This window comes from Mobula hypostoma, chromosome 6, assembly GCF_963921235.1.
Source record: "Mobula hypostoma chromosome 6, sMobHyp1.1, whole genome shotgun sequence".
NCBI classification, from domain to species: Eukaryota; Metazoa; Chordata; class Chondrichthyes; order Myliobatiformes; family Myliobatidae; genus Mobula; species Mobula hypostoma.
In genome coordinates, this window is record NC_086102.1 from 97,058,568 (window position 1) to 97,076,184 (window position 17,617).

At 40.6% G+C, this 17,617-nt stretch overlaps 1 protein-coding gene across 5 annotated transcripts in view; it reads right to left on the reverse strand.

The window, feature by feature from the left end:
* Positions 1-4,820: 4,820 nt before the first annotated feature.
* LOC134348228 (succinate--CoA ligase [ADP-forming] subunit beta, mitochondrial-like) overlaps positions 4,821-17,617 on the reverse strand; it is a 191,129-nt gene continuing 178,332 nt past the window's right edge. For 3 of the 5 annotated variants that reach the window (XR_010018378.1, XM_063051291.1, XM_063051290.1), the window contains 2 exons: positions 6,649-6,737; positions 4,822-5,689 (listed from right to left, as the gene is read on the reverse strand). Coding sequence is in view for 4 of the 5 variants with exons in the window: in XM_063051291.1 (XP_062907361.1) it covers positions 5,615-5,689; positions 6,649-6,737 (164 nt within the window). In the remaining variant the exon portion in view is untranslated. Of the gene's footprint in view, positions 5,690-6,648; positions 6,738-17,617 lie in introns of all 5 variants that reach the window. The other 2 variants (XM_063051292.1, XM_063051289.1) reach the window with 2 other exon arrangements.

Here is a 17,617-nt window from a genome sequence, read left to right on the forward strand (position 1 = left end):
AAAGGAGCCGGTCTTGACAATACTCAGACCGGTGTCTCCTTCCGTTAAACTCTCTCGTCTCCTCATTAACATTTCCAAATGCTGCTCCATTGTCTTACTTATCTCTCTCTCCTGAAGACAGGTGGCAGATCAACTGATGATCCCACTGGTGCTAGCACAGGACAGTTAACATCTTAGTCTGTGTGTACTTTTGTAACCCTCTTTCGTCACACCCTTCCCCTTTAAGGATTTTTACCGGGGTAAAAATTATAAGCATGAATACATTATTAGATACACACAAATATACATCTTCATCAGCTATTTGGCTAATACAGAGAATTTTAAGTTGTCAACACCTTGACAGACAGTCAGCAATCACATTTTCTGTTCCTTTTATATGTGTTATTTTAATAATCCTCCCAAACCAGGCTCCAACTTAGCAGACTTCATAGTGGCCGTTAACACTAATGAATTGTGATCAGTGTCACTTCTCAGTGGTTTTCGCCCCAGACACAGATAACAAGGGTCGTCCCATATCAATTTAGCATTCTTTGGCAAGGGCTTTGTAAGAGGGTGGGCACTATCCGCAAAGTTGTTTTTTTTTCTGCAAAACTTCCGATAGTACCCCACCATCTCCAAGAACCTTCTCAGGGCTCTCTTGTCTGTCGGGGTGGGGACTTCAGCGATAGCCCGCACCTTAGCTTGCATCGGAGCCAGCTGCCCCTGTCCTACCGCAAATCCCAGATAAGTGACCTTCGCATGGCCGAATTCACTCTTTGCGAGGTTTACTGTCAGGCTGGCTTCAGACAGCCGTTTAAACAGTGCCACAATGTGCTTTCCCCACGTGTCACTCCAGACCACTACATCGCCAATATACACTTCTGCGTTCTTTAGCCCGTTTGTCACTGAATTAATCATTCTATAGGGGTGTTGCTCACTAGGCTGACCTGATGTGACAACAGCTCCATGTCCCAGCTCTTTGCATCGCCTCCGGACAATCAAACACACGTGTGCTCTCCTAAAGGGTCGCTTTGTTCAGGGATTAAGGGAGAGACCTTATCAGCAGAGCTGGCCAAAACAATAGCCTTCTCCCATCTGGTCGGTACCATATTCATCTTTTCAAAATGGGTTTTCCCCTTATCAGGTGGCACCCTAGCTTCATTGATTTCTGCGCTAACTCCGACTAGGTTTGTTAGCATATCAAAAGCCTGTGACCATCTCAGTTCACGTCTGCAATAATGAATAACATCCTTCCTCCTGTGCAGCCAGAAAAACTCTCTCATGGCTCCGCCGACTGTTTCCTTCAGCACCTCAAAATGTCCACCGAGGGGTACCTTGTGGGCCAGGTTAAAAATCTCATCCCCGTAACTCTTTTGCATCACCCCCCATTCCTCATCTGCGGTACTTGGTCTCCCTTCCTTCCTTAGCGCCTCCCCCTTCACACCATAATTCACTGGCTCCCTTATAATTCTGTTTCACAGAGAGCTGTTTCCTCGTCTTGATCCTGTGCCTGTATAAAGTCCTTCTTTTCTAATAATAAATCTACCTTAATTTCCCCACTTCCTCCTGTTTCATTACGCTCCTTCTTTTCACTTTCTACCCCCTCCTCGTACAAGGCTGGTAGAAACGTCTCAGCAGTCTCTCTGGACATACAGCGAGTCACTGCGCAAACAGGATGAACCTGTGATTCCATGGGCGGGGCCTTAATGCTGACAGGCGGCCCTGTCAATCTCACTGCCGAGAACACAATTACCGTCAGCAAGGTCATTACCGAGTAAGATTTCCACGTCTTTCATCGGTAATTCGAGCCTCACCCCAATCGTGACCCGTCCAGAGACCAAGTCGCTTTTTAGGTGTATCTGGTGCAAGGGTACTGCTTCTGTCCCTTCCCCAATACCTTTGACCCTGACCTCCCCAGTCTGGGTCTCTGAACTAAACTCTAACACACTCTTCAATACCAATGACTGACATACTCCCATGTCTCTCCAGATCCGCACTGGAACTGGGTTTAACCCCTCCTTCACCGACACCAATCCGGCCGAGATAAACCTCTCGCGCCCTTCCTGAACTGTGGCAGACCTTTCCTCCCCTAGCGGTTTGTTTACCAGCTCAATACAGCCAGTCGAAATCGCCGTTTTTCCTTTCCCCATCACCTTCTTTGGGGCAAAGCACCTGGATGCAAAGTGTCCGACTTTCCCACAATTATAACAGACAACCCCAGGAGACTTCCTACCAGACTGCTCCCGGTCTACCTTATCCTTCTCACTAGTCCCCGGCTTACTTACTGACTTTTCTGGCGGACTCTCCCCGCCGTCCTGACTACCCTTCTGGTAGCCTTTACTCGGGGCAAACTTCATTTTATGCGTCAACGCGTACTCATTCGCTAACTTAGCAGTTGCGGCTAACGTGGCTGCCTCTTTCTCATCCAGGTAGGGTCTCATACCTTCAGGGACACAACCTTTAAACTGCTCAATCAGGATCAGCTGTAACAGACTTTCATAATCCCCATCTACCCCTTTCGAGGCGCACCAATGCTCACAATATGTCTGCATCTCATGGGCAAACTCTAAATACGTGCGGTCCCACTACTTCCTCGCATTCCGGAACCTCCGCTGGTATGCCTCCGGGACCAACTCATAAATCCTGAGGATGGCCTCTTTCACCACCTCATACCTCTGGGCATCTTCCGCAGACAAAGCCGAGTAAGCTTGTTGGGCTTTCCCTTTAAGTACACTCTGAAGCAAAACAGCCCCTTATCCCTCGGCCAGTCCTGACTTGCAGCAACTTTTTCGAAATGGAGAAAGTACCAATCCACATCGGTATCGTCAAATGGGGGAACCAGCCTAACCTCCTGGGTCGCCCTGAACCCTCCACCTTGGTTCGGCATGGGCCCCTGCTCTGCCCTTATCTTTAACCTCTCCAGCTCGAATTCCCTTTCCCTCTGTTTCTCTTCTTGCTCCAACTGTCTGTCCCTCTCTCTCTCTTGCCATTCTAACTGTTTCTCTTCGTGTTCTAGCTGCCGTACCCGGAACTCATGCTCGAGTCTCAGTTTTTCAAGCTGCACCTGTACTGCGTCTCCACCAGGTTTTCCAATAGATATCACCTCCAGCTCCCCTTGGGGAAACACACCTTTAGATACATAGTGCTCTACGATAGCTCTGTGTATCTCCTCTCTCCTCATTGTCGACTTCCCCTTAACAAGATTCAATCGTTTGGCCACAGCTGCCAATTCCGCTTTCCTGGCATCCTCTAATGCCTCCAAGGTCAGCGCCTTTGGAAATTCCTCAATCTCCATTTCTGCTGTTTGCCTTTTCTTTCTTTCGGGATTTTTAACCCAATCAATTTACCCTGTCTCAAATTTAGCGTTCGAAATCGCGGACGAGAACCCCACTTATGTTACGTACCCCGTAACTGGGTTGCCAAACCAGCAGAAATGGACCACTCAGTTGGAGTCTGGATTACTGGAACTAAGAAAGTTTTATTAAAGAAATAAGCAACACAGTGCTCTAATAGTAGGAATATATACACAACAGGTTAGCAATGAATAAACACACATGTACACAGAACTAGGATAATAGGGTCAATCAGCACTATCGCAGTCTAGGGGTAAAATGTTCAATCACAAGTGACAGAGTTCAGTTTAGTTCAGTTCGCAGTAATCGCCGTCGTGCCGTTGGAGAGAGAGAGAGAGAGAGAGAGAGAGAGAGAGCGAATGCTGATATTCAAATCGGATTCAACAGACCTTTGATATTCCTTACAGTTAGCTTTCGGGCGAGCCCTTTGTAATGTCTTCTGAGGTCACCGACTGTGACCCCTCCGTTTCAGATACGATCGTTCCTCTGCAGTGAACCCGGCACCCAGGCAAGGGTGGACACACACGCCAGGTTCCCGCCGACCGTATCTTTCCACCCTGTGCGTCTATGGCCGGTCCCACGATCAGTCCTCCAAAAATTCCCACCGACTTGTGGGGGCACACTGCTTCCAGGGTCTCGTTACCTCGTGGTGTCGTGTGTGGTGTCTGTTGCCTTAGCGAACCTGTCCCTTTTTATCCCCCTGCTGGGGTATCGCCTGTCCCTCACACTTCAAACAGTTCAGGGTTCAAAAGGAGCCGGTCTTGACAATACTCAGACCGGTGTCTCCTTCCGTTAAACTCTCTCGTCTCCTTATTAACATTTCCAAATGCTGCTCCATTGTCTTACTTATCTCTCTCTCCTGAAGACAGGTAGCAGATCAACTGATGATCCCACTGGTGCTAGCACAGGACAGTTAACATCTTAGTCTATGTGTACTTTTGTAACCCTCTTTCATCACACTTGGGTAGAGCATGTAAGGGTATGATCTGGGTGCAGGTCCATGAGACCAGGGAGATTAATGGTTGGGTATAGACTAGATGGGCTGAAGGGCTTGTTTCTGTGCTGCAGTGTTCTTTAAGGACTCTTTACCTAATTATTTGATATTCTTGTTATCTATTTATATTTGTCTTTACAGTTTGTTCTCTTCTGCACCCTGGTTGATTTTTTATTGATCCTAAAACATAGAAACATAGAAAACCTACAGCGTAATACAGGCCCTTCGGCCCAAAAAGTTGTGCTAAACATGTTGCCACCTTAGAAATTACTAGGCTTACCCATAGCCCTCTATTTTTCTAAGCTCCATGTACCTTTCCAAAAGTCTTTTAAAAGATCCTATCGCATCTGCCTCCAACACCGTTGCTGGCAGCTCATTCAACGTACTCACCACTCTCTGAGCAAAAAACTTACCCCTGACATCTCCTCTGTACCTACTCCCCATCACCTTAAACTTGTGTCCTCTTGTGGCAATCATTTCAGCCCTGGGAAAAAGCCTCCAACTATCCACACGATCAATGCCTCTCATCATCTTATACTGTTATAGTTACTGTTCTATAGATCTGCTGAGTATGCCCGCAGAAAAATAAATCTCAGGGTTGTACATGGCGACTTACAGTGTATGTACTCTGATAATAAAAAAAATACTTTGAACTTTGAAGTTTTGACTTTATTGAGAAAAAAATACAGCAGGAACATGTTTGAACACTAACCTTTTTCCACAACGGACCACTTTTCCTTATTTTCTATTGTTTTATAGAAATTGTACGAGAAGATGTTAGGAAAGTTCATTAATAACTTTGGTGCTTTTCAGAAGAAGACTCAAGGCTTGATAGTTCAAATGGTTTCCACAAAATACATCAAAGAAAAATTGTGGACATGTACACAGATAGTAATTCTTTTAAACAGCAAGTACAGGTTACCAAGTCAGAAGGCAGGTTATGAAAATCATGGATCAGTTCAGATCTGGTTACACGGTTATACTTCAACATCAACCTATCGAACACATTGGTACTTAAAAAATATCCATAATAATTTAAAAACCTATCTATGCCTGCACAGTTTCAGGTGAAGCTCAATACGTGTGCAAATTTCAAATAATATCTGTAATAATTAAAAAACCTACACAGTCTGCACAGCGAAACTAAACAAAACAAGATGCCTAACAAAACCATGCTACAAGGCAATATGATGTGTACAATTATGAATCTTGGCCAAGAGACCCTTCACAAAGACACGAGGGATTTAAACACCATTTGTATAACACCACAGGAATTTATTTAATCATCTCAAACTGGCAGCTGGAAATGGACATCCACTTGGGCCTCCTTTGCCAATGACATGATTTCTGAAAGCTTTACAACCTGCAAGTAAAGACAGTAATCCTTAAAAGGTTTCACCTTATAAACAACTTCAGGTTGGACACAGTCCAAAGGGAAAATGATTATGCAAAACTTTTAAAAAAATCAGTTTTTAAAAATGATCTTTCAATGTACCAGAAGATAGTTAATTCATTTCAGAGAGCTCCTTTCTCTTATTTACATGCAACATAGGAGCTCATTCAGCCCACCCTGGCTGTTGAAGCACCACCTTGATTAATTTCCCCAATTTATTCCATGTAACCTGTTTTCTCCATCTCTCTCACACATACCTTTCATTTCCACACCCACAGGGGCAATTTACAGTGACCAATTAACCTCCGAACCAGCATACCTCCATCATGTGGAAAGAAATTGAAGGACTCAGTGGAACCACACGCAGTCACAAAGAGAATATGCAAACTAACACAGACAGTACTGAAGGTCAGGGTCACTAAATCTGTGAGGTAGCAGCATGGACTGCTGCATGTGCCATCTGCTTTGTCATATGAAATAATGCTGGGTTACATAAATCGTAATACTCCTGAATTCTGATGAAGTTAAAAACAGACAGACTTTATGCTATACAAAGTTTGCTATTTCAATGAAAGAAAATAAGTTGGGAAATATAATATTTAAATTAAAGTAAAAACCAAATGAAGAAATGGGTAAAGGAGAGGCAGTAATAAGATGGGATGGGAATCACAAAGCTGCACAAGAGTTTAATTGGAAGTGCTCCTGGTGTTTACTTATAGCCAATATTACAAAAATTATTCTTCCCTGAGAATGGATATCCAGATTATGATATTAGTAGAATGGTGGGTAAGCTAACAAAAAATGCAGAATATATCAGCTGTGGAATATTTTGTCAGACTAATCTCAAGACAGTGAAAAGAATCTACTTTTTACAAATTCAGTCCATTATTGAGATACAAAGAATGACTTGTTTCCCATCTCTTGCTTACCATTTTAGCTGCTTCATCTAAGTCATCACAGCCTAGGATCTTGAGATTGCTGGCAGCAATCAGTGCTTTGGCATCATCAACTTGTGTACCTGTATGAAGATAATATACACTGAACAATTACCAAGCTTTTCCCTAAGGTATTTACATTTATGTCGATCTTGTGTCAATTTCAGTATGTCCCAAAGTGCTTTACAGTCAGCTAGGTACCTTCAAATTATTTGTTAATAGTTCACAGAATACAAATGTCATTGGTAAGGCAGATCACTAACTGCCCCAGAAACTGAATAGCTTGTTAGGTCATTTCAGGAGGCAGTTGAATCAACAACATTGCTACAAGTTTAGAGAGCACATGGGTCTGTATGGAAAGGCTTCCTTATAAGAACAACCGCTGTACTGTTTTAAACTGAAATCTGATCGTACCCTGGTTACCATCACTGATGCTTTTCACTCCATATTTAAATACAAACTTAAATTACCCATCTGCTGTATAGAATTCAAATCTATGTTCTCAGATCTATCACATAGGCCACTACACAACAGTCCAATAGTTTAGCCACTCTACAAACTTCCATTGTCATTTGTTTATTTATTCAGAGATACAGCATGGAACAGGCCCTTCTGGCTCATTGAGCTGCACTGCACAGCAACCCATTGATTTTAACACTAGCCTAATCACAGGACAATTTACAATGGCCAATTAACCTACTAACTGGTACGTCTGGACTGTGGGAGGAAACCTCACATGCACATGGAATTGCTTACAGAGAATGCTGGAATTGAACTCCAAACTCTAATGCCCCGAGCTGTAATAGTGTTCACGCTACCGTGATGCCCCACGGTAATGCAGAAACGCAGCATGTAGTGAGTGCACGTGACAAGACCAGGTGATTGATAGTAAGGAATTAAACTTTAGACAACAGGGAGGTGCAGTCAATTGAGCAAGTTTAACAGAGGCAAAGCATGTGGGGATGCATTACAATGCTTCCCTTTAAAGGGTAAAGGAAAACTCAGAAATAACAAATACAGGGAACCCTAGATGTCAAGGAATATCAAGGGTAAGATAAAGAGAAAACAGAAGGATATAGCAGCTTGAGAACTATAAATTAGGGTGGAGTTGGGGGATGTCAAGAGTATAAAAAGGGCAGGATGACAGTCAAAAAGGCAATTAGGAAGGCAAAGAGGAGTCATACAGTATCAATGATGGACAAGATTGAAGGACATCTGAAGTTTAATATGTATTTATAAGGACAAAAGAATAATCTAGAAAAGGGCAGAGCCTATTGATGGCAACAGACACCACCGTGAGAGAGTCCTGTTCCATCCCCACAACATCACTGGCCTTATGAATGAGTTTGTTGATTCTGCTGGTGTCTGCTACCCTCAGCCTGCTGCCCCAGCACACAACAGCAAACATGACAGCACTGGCCACCACAGACTCGTAGAACATCCTCAGCATCGTCTGGCAGATGTTAAAGGACCTCAGTCTCCACAGGAAATAGAGACCCTTCTTGTAGACACCCTTCTCTGACCCTTCTTGTAGACAGCCTCAGTGTTCTTTGACCAGTCCAGTTTATTGTCAATTCGTATCCCCAGGTATTTGTAATCCTCCACCATGTCCACACTGACCCCCTGGATGGAAACAGGGGTCACCGGTACCTTAGCTCTCCTCAGGTCTACCACCAGCTCCTTAGTCTTTTTCACATTAAGCTGCAGATAATTCTGCTCACACCATGTGACAAAGTTTCCTACCGTAGCCCTGTACTCAGCCTCATCCCCCTTGCTGATGCATCCAACTATGGCAGAGTCATCCAAAAACTTCTGAAGATGACAAGACTCTGTGCAGTAGTTGAAGTCCGAGGTGTAAATGGTGAAGAGAAAGGGAGACAAGACAGTCCCTTGTGGAGCCCCAGTGCTGCTGATCACTCTGTCGGACACACAGTGTTGCAAGCACACATACTGTGGTCTGCCAGTCAGGTATTCAAGAATCCATCTACATCGCTGTCAGCTTCTCCCCCAGCAGAGCAGGGCGGATGGAGTTGAATGCACTGGAGAAGTCAAAAAACATGACCCTCATAGTGCTCTCTGGCTTGTCCAGGTGGGCGTAGACACGGTTCAGCAGGTAGACGACGGCATCCTCAACTCCTAGTCGGGGCTGATCTAAGTGTGGCCTGACCATAGGCCAGAGCAGCTCCAGAACAAGTCTCTCCAGGGTCTTCATGATGTGGGAGGTCAATGCCGCCGGTCTGTAGTCATTGAGGCCGCTGGGGAGCGGCGTCTTCAGCACAGTGACGAGGCAGGACGTCTTCCACAGTACAGGAACCCTCCAGAGCCTCAGGCTCAGGTTGAATACATAGCAAAGTACTCCACATAGCTGAAGGGCACAGGCTTTGAGCACCCTGGTACTGACACCATCCGGTCCTGCAGCCTTGCTTGGGTTGAAACATTTCAGCTGTCTTCTCACCTGTTCAGCCATGAAGCCCACCATAGTGGTTTTGTGGGGGGGAGGGGTATAGTCATGAGAGCAGGGTGGGGGACTGTGAGGAGGGGTAGAAGGGGAGAGTGGAATATGTGTTGGTTGGGGGCCGACAACAGATGGCTCATGTGGGGATGGGCAGGGGTCACAATATCAAATCTGTTAAAGAACAGGTTAAGTTCATTGGCCCTGTCCACATTGCCTTCAGCTCCTCTGTTGCTAGTTTGCTGGAACCCAGTGATGGTCCTCATCCCCCTCCAGACCCCTCTCATGTTGTTCTGCTGGAGTTTCCACTCAAGCTTCCTCCTGAACCTGTCTTTAGCCTCCCTGATCCTGGCTTTCAGGTCCCTCTGTATTGCCCTCAGCTCCTCCCTATTTCCATCTCTAAACACCCTCTTTTTAGCGTTCTGGATGTCCTTAATGTCCTTTGTCACCCATGGCTTGTTATTTGAATAACAAAGGACAGTTCTTGTCGGAACATTGCAGTCCACAGAGAAGTTGATGTAATCAGTGATGCACTCTGTGAGCCCATCAATATCCTCCCCATGTGGCTCACAGAGTGCCTGCCAGTCTGTCACCTCAAAACAACCCTGGAGTGCCTCATAAGCCTCCTCCGACCATTTTCTCACTGTCCTCGAGGTTGCAGGTTTACTCTTCACCAGAGGCACGTAGCAGGGTTTTAGATGCACCAGGTTGTGATCTGACCTTCCGAATGGGGGGAGGGGAGAGGAGCTGTATGCATCCCTAACGTTAGCGTACATCAAATCCAGAGTCCTCTCCCCTCTGGTTGTACAGCTCACATACTGCATGAAGTTGGGCAGTGTTCTAGCCATGGTAACATGGTTGAAGTCACCCGAGATGGTAATGTGGGCACTCGGGTGCTGGGTTTGTAATCTGGCTATGACGGTGTAAATGATGTTGCACACCGACGTCGGGTTGGCAGAGGGAGGGATGTACACAACAACCACAATTACATGCGAGATTTCCCTTGGCAAATAATATGGCCAGAGTCCAACAGCAAAAAGTTCAATATCCGGGCTACAAACATTGAAGTCATTCGCAAATTTCTACAGATGTACCATGGGGAACATTCTAACTGCTTGCATCACTGCTTGGTGAAGAGAGGCCACAACAAAGCATTGGTAAAAGCTGCAGAAAGTTGTAACCTCAGCCAGCTCCATCGTGGGCACCATCCTCCCCAGCATCCAGGACACCTTCAAAAAGGTGGCATCCATCATTAAAGATCCCCATCACCCAGAACATGCCCTCTTCTCATTGCTACCATCAAGGAGGTGGTACAGGAGCCCAAAGGCACACACTCAGTATTTCATGAACAGCTTCTTACCGGATTCTGCAGGGAGCGCTCATGGAGTGAAGTCGCTTCTGGCTTCGCTCCATTCCCGTTATCTTTCTTAACCTATGATCTCCTTGATCTAATCAATTTTATCCACACCAGAAGATTTATTCTATCTTACTGATTTTTTCTTAAATTGCAACTCTGGAATTTAAAGAAATGAGTACAAGATCCAAAGCCAAAGATGGGAAAGATTCTGACGGGAATGGAGGAAAAAGGAAAGGTGACTCTAAACAAACGGAGCTATCTTATGAGGTTATGATGAAGTTTCTAGAGGAAAACGTCAAAATTTATCTGAAAGTTTATCTGATAAATTTGAACAACAACGTCAAAGCCTTAATGAAGATTTAAAATCAATCATGGAATCTCTGGAATCCCTGGATTGTGAAGTTCAAAAACATCTAAGTAAAATCTCTGAACTGGATATTAAATCTCAGAAGATGGATTCAAAAGTCGAGAACTTAGAGCAGAATTTAGCTTCGACTATTAAACAACTGCAACATTTTAAATCCAAAGTCATTGATCTTGAAAATCGATCGAGAAGACAAAATTTACGTATAATTGGTCTACCCGAGGATGTTGAGGATGGAGACCCTTCAATATTCTTTGCTCAACTTTTAAAGGATACATTCAGTTCAGTTTTTCCCAACAAGCCTCCATTACTTGACCGTGCCCACCATATACCGTGGCCAAAGTCGACATCGGCTGTATCCAAACCGAGACCAATTATTCTTCATTTCCATTATGTTAATGTTAAAAAACAGCTTCTCCAGACTGCTCGTCGGCAAGGGATGATCAAGTATCGTCAGCATTCCTTCAGGATAGTTCAAGACTACAGTCCCGAAGTGATGAAGGAGCGACTGACTTTTAAACCCCTGATGTCGGAATGTTATCAAAAAAATCTCAAACCAGCATTATTGTATCCTGCACGTCTCAGAATTTCTCTTCCTGATGGATCTCGTCGCGTCTTCCATTCCATAACCGCCACTCGAAGCTTTTTGGATGATAACTACCCATCTGATGCAGACACCACCCTTTAATTAAATGTTCTGTGCTCTCAGTATCAGCTTTTTTTTCTGGTGTTTTTTTTTTAAATAAACCTTCTACTACCGTACGATGAAGGTTTTTTATAAGGTCAAGATTTTTGTTTTGTGCTTACTACTATAGTTATTACTTTACAACTTATATAAAATAGTTATTTCTTGCGAATAATGTTACTTTCTTTTAGTTAATTTTTCCTTAACTTTTTGTTTTCCAATATTATTACTAACAATTTGATCTGACGATCATTTTCAGTTATATGTTCTTTATTTTTGTTTCTGTACAATTAAAATGGCGATTTGTCTTTCTTTTTGCATGATCTCCTTTGTTCTTTTTGGGACGCCATGTTCTTATGTTTCTTCTTCCCATAATCCCTTTTTTTTGGAAGCGATATTTTATTTACTCTCATTTATAATTAACTAATCATACATATTGATACTAACTTTTTCTTATTTATGTATCTTAGTAATTATACTATGTAGATTATTTTAGTATAGTGTTTAATTTTCTTATATATATATATCAGTTTTTGGAGGGTCATCTATATAACATACATCTTTGGAGTTGCCTCCTGCAGAAATGGGGTTAGATTTAGTATTAGTTATTCTTTCTTCAGCCCTTTCTGGCTTAGTTCGGGGTTCTTGGGGATGGCGGGTGGGGTAGTCTTTTTCTTTTTTAATTTTTTCTATTGGGCTGATTTAGGACTACAAAGATGTCTGCAGTGTCGGGATTTCCGGTTCCTCTCTGATCATGTATTCCTCTTCCGATTTCATGAGTTCACATTATGGTTAACCCTTTACTCACCAAAGGGTTAATCTTAAATTATGGCTCACATTATTAATTTTGTCTCTTGGAATACAAATGGTTTAAACCATCCAATAAAATGGAAAGAGATTTTCAAAGTATTCCAAAGACTGAATGCTCATATTATTTTTGTACAAGAAACTCATGTAAGGAAAGAAGATAATCAACGCTTCTTTAAGTTCTGGAAAGAACGACAATACCACTCGAACACCCAAGCCAAAATTAAAGGCGTTTCTATTTTTTTAGATCCCTCAATTACATTTATTCATCAAGACATTATCTCAGATGGCAGATTTTTGTTAATCACTGGGTTACTTTTTAATAAAAAGGTTGCTATGGTTAATGTTTATTCTCCGAATGTGGATTATCCTAAATTTTTTAAACACATATTCACTTCCTTTCCTAACTTAAATGAGTATATGTTGATAATGGGCGGTGACTTTAATTTATGTTTGAATCCCATGTTGGACAGATCCATAGGTAGTCCGGCTTTACCGAATAAGTCGGCTACTCTTATTAACTCTTTGTGTTTGACTCTGGGATTTCAGAAATTTGGAGATTTCTACATCCAAACGATAAAGAATTCTCATTCTTTTCACATGTTCATCGTTCTTATTCTCGAATTGACTATTTTTTATTGACTCTCAATTAATCCCATCTGTAATTGATTGTAATTATGACATTATCACCATTTCAGATCATGCTCCAATGAAACTTTCTATCAAGTTAATGGATACTTCTTGTACTAATAGACAATGGCAATTTAACCCTATTTTGCTTCAAGACTTGGACTTTGTCAAGTTTATAAAGGAACAGATTGATTTCTTCTTTTCAATTAATACTACGGAAGAAGTTTCCAATGGAACAGTTTGGGACGCTTTTAAAGCTTATATCCATGGTCAGATTATTTCCTATTCAGCTGGTTTGAAAAAACGTGCTAAGAATGAAATACACTTGTTGGTTGATAAAATTAAAGAAACTGATAAAAAATACGCTATTTCTCCCAGTAAGGAGCTGTACAAACACAGAGTTGAACTTCAATTGGAACATAGCTTACTATTAACACCCTCAATTAAAATCAATTAATGAGAACTAGAAGTGATTTTTATATTCATAGTGATAAATCGGGTAAATTATTGGCTAATCAATTGAAATTTGCTTCGGTTAAACATCAAATTACTAAGATTTGCAAACACAATGATACTTTGACAGTTGATCATGATGGGATAAACAAAACCTTTCAAGAATTTTATACCTCTTTATATCACTCTGATTTTCCTCATGATTTTAATACCACGCATGATTTTTTAAGTAAACTGAATTTTCCGAAATTATCATCCGAAGATTGTTTATCATTAGAAACTCCTATTACAGAGGAAGAAATAATAACTGCAATCTCATCATTGAATTCTGGTAAAGCACCCGATCCGGACGGGTTTACAGTGGAATTTTTAAAATCCTTTTCCTCTATTCTCTCTCCGTGGTTGTCTAGAATATTCAAAGAAGCAATCAGTTTAGGTAAATTACCACAATCGTTTTATGAAGCCTCTATTTCCTTAATTCTTAAAAAGAATAAAGATCCTACTGATTGTGCATCATACAGACCGATATCTCTTTTGAATGTAGATTCAAAATTTTTTCAAAAATTTTAGCAACTAGGTTAGAGAAGGTATGACCTCAAATTATATCTATGGACCAAACTGGATTTATTAAAAATCGTTATTCATCCTTTAATATTAGGAGGTTAATGAATACTGTTTATACCCCTTCACTTATTACCCGGGAATGTATTATCTCATTAGATGCTGAGAAAGCCTTTGACAGAGTTGAATGGCCTTATTTATTTAGTGTGCTTGAGAAATTTAATTTTAGTTTGACATTTATATCTTGGATTACGTTGTTATATTATTCCCTGGTAGCTTCGGTTTGTACTAATAATCAAAGATCTACCTTTTTTCGTCTTTTTCGTGGTACTAGGCAAGGATGCCCTCTTAGTCCTTTACTATTTAATATCGCCCTTGAACCTTTAGCAATTGCTATCCGTGACTCACCCAATATTTTTGGTATTACCCGCGGAAACGAAATACATAAACTATCACTATATGCAGATGATTTGTTGTTATATATCGCTAATCTGGAGAAGTCAATTCCTGCTATTCTAGCTTTGTTGGCTCAATTTAGTAATTTTTCTGGCTACAAATTGAATCTTAATAAGAGTGAATTATTTCCCCTAAATAAGCAGGTACCTATTTATGGATGTTTACCATTTAAATTGGTTACTGACTCATTTATATATTTAGGGATAATAATTACGAAAAAGTATAAAGACTTATTTAAAGCTAATTTTTTACCTTTAATTGATCAGATTAAACTTTGTTTACTAAATGGTCACCAATTTCTTTGTCTTTGATTGGTCGGATTAATGCTACTAAGATGATTATTTTGCCCAAATTTCTATATGTATTTCAATCGGTTCCAATTTTTATCCCAAAATCTTTTTTCAATAATGTTGATTCAAAAATTTCCTCATATATATGGCAGAATAAAAATCCTAGGCTAGGTAAAAGGTATTTACAGAAATCTAAAAAAGAGGGGGGCTTGCCCTCCTGAATTTTAGATTTTATTATTGGGCAATTAATACTTGATACTTAAAATTTTGGTTACGAGATTTGGATGTATCTTTAAATCCACATTGGGTAAATCTTGAATGTAATTCATTACAAGGGTCCTCTTTGGGTTCGGTTTTAGGAACTTTGCTTCCTTTTATTTCTTCTAAATTGTATAAAAAATGAATAATCCAATAGTTAAGCATATTTTACGTATATGGTTTCAATTCTGAAGATTTTTTGGGTTCAATCAATTTATTTTAGCAAGTCCTATTATATCTAATTTCCTTTTTCAACCTTCCACTATGGATCAAGCTTACTTTGATTGGAAAACCAAAGGTGTAGTACGTTTTCATGATTTATTTTTGGATAATTGTTTCATGTCTTTTGATCAACTTTCTAATAAATATAACTTACCCAGTTCTCACTTTTTTAGATACCTACAGATTAGAAACTTTTTAATTACTGCTTCTCCTAATTTTCCATACTCATATCCAATGGATACTCTGGAAAAAATTTTAGATCTAAATCTTTCTCAGAAAAGTGTTGTAGCAATTATTTATAACATAATTATGAATTTATGTCCTGATGTTTCCAATAAAATTAAAACTGATTGGGAAAGAGAACTTAAGACTATTATACTGATTGAAAAATGGGAAAAAATTCTTCAATTGGTTAATTCACCCTCTATATGTGCTAAACATGTGTTGATACAGTTTAAAGTAGTGCACTGGGCTCATATGTCCAAAGAAAACTATCTCATTATTATTCTTATATTAATCCAATATGTGACAGATGTCATTCTGAGACAGCCTCTTTAACCCACATGTTTTGGTCATGTCCTTTGTTGGAAAAATATTGGAAAGATATTTTTGATATTATTTCAACGGTTTTGAATACAGACTTACAACCTCACCCAATTACTGCTATTTTTGGATTACCAATGATAGACTCAAATCATTTAACCTCTTCAGCACGCCGGATGATTGCATTTCTTACTTTAATGGCTAGAAGATCCATTTTGCTGAATTGGAAAGAGATTAACCCTCCTACTGTATTTCACTGGTTTTCACAAACTATGGTGTGTTTGAATTTGGAAAAAATTAGAAGTGTGGTTTATGACCCTTCCATTAAATTTGAAAAAACTTGAAGGCCATTTATTCAGCATTTTCATATGATGTAATTTGACCATTTCCAAACTTATTTTACTTCTCTGTACTGTTGGTTGAGAGGAATGGAGTCGTCGACACTAAGGTTTTCTTCTCTTCCATTTTTACGTTGTTAGAATTGCCCAAGTCTTTCTAGTTTAGTTGCCTAATTCTGTTTAGTTTAGTTTTTTTTTGGGGTGGGGTTTGTTTTTTTTTCTATTTTTTTTTCTTTTTCATGATTTTTCTCCAGTTTTTTTTTTGTCCTGTATTATTCATTGTTATCCTACACGATTGGGAGTTTTGTCAATTTATACTGTTTGGTTTTATAATTACTCACTTTAAGTATAAAAATGTATTTCCAACAATTTTATATTATTGCTATGTTATGTTTATATTTTATGAAACTAATAAAAAGATTGAAAAAGAAAAGAAAGAAAGCTTCTTACCCTCTGCCATCATATTTTTGAATGGACAATGAACCCATGAATCCTACCTGTTTTCCCCTCTCTTTTTGCAATACTTATTTAATTTAGTATGTTTTTTATTTTACTTTATATATACTTATTGCAATTAATAGATTTTACTATTATGTACTGCAGTGTACTCTGATTTTGAACCTCCGTTGTCTTGTAGCCATATCCACCCATGGGAAAGGCTTCAGGAGTAAACCCCAAGGAAGAGATCCGGAGCCAGGGTCCCTAAGGCAGTTTGATGTTGTTTACAACTTCGCTCTGGCAACCTCTGCAATGACAATGATGCCAAGCTGTATCGGTGCTTGCCCTGCCTTTGGACTACATCAGTGACATGGAGAGGGGGAACCCACTGCATGGGCAACAGCCAGTTCTTCAAATCTTCCCACCCAAGCTTGAGCCCTAGAGAGGATGTATGATCCCCTGGGATCAATGGCTGCCTACTACTATGTACTGCTGCCAAAAAACAATAAATTTTATGAATATGCCAGTGATATTAAACCAGATTCTGATTCTAAATCCAACCAAGTGTGAGGTTTTGCACTTTGGGAGATCAAATGTAAATGGACAGTGCACTGACAATGGCATGTCCTTAACAGTATTAATATACAGAGGGATTTGGGGTCCAAGTGTATAGTTCCTTGAAAGTGGTAAAGAAGTTGTATAAAATGAAAGGCATGCTTACCTTTATTAGTTGAGGGACTGAGATCAAGAATCAGGAAGTCATATTGCAGTTTTTTTAAAAAACACTTGTTAGGTTGCAACTGCAGCATTGCATTTAATTCTCATCAGCTCTTTAAAGGAAAGTTAGAACATAGAACCTATACCACAACCCCGGACGGATGTTCCACGGACCCACCACTCTGTGTAAAAACTACCTCTGACATCCCCTCTATACTTTACCCCAATCACCTTAAAACTTGCCCCCTCGTATTAACTATGAATACAATAATGGAATAAGTTTGGAGAGGGTGCAAATAGGTTTACCAGGATTACAGAGCATGTGCTTTCAGAGGCAGGACATACGAGAGTTGTGCTCTCTGGAGATGGAGGCCAAGTGTAAATCTGAGAGA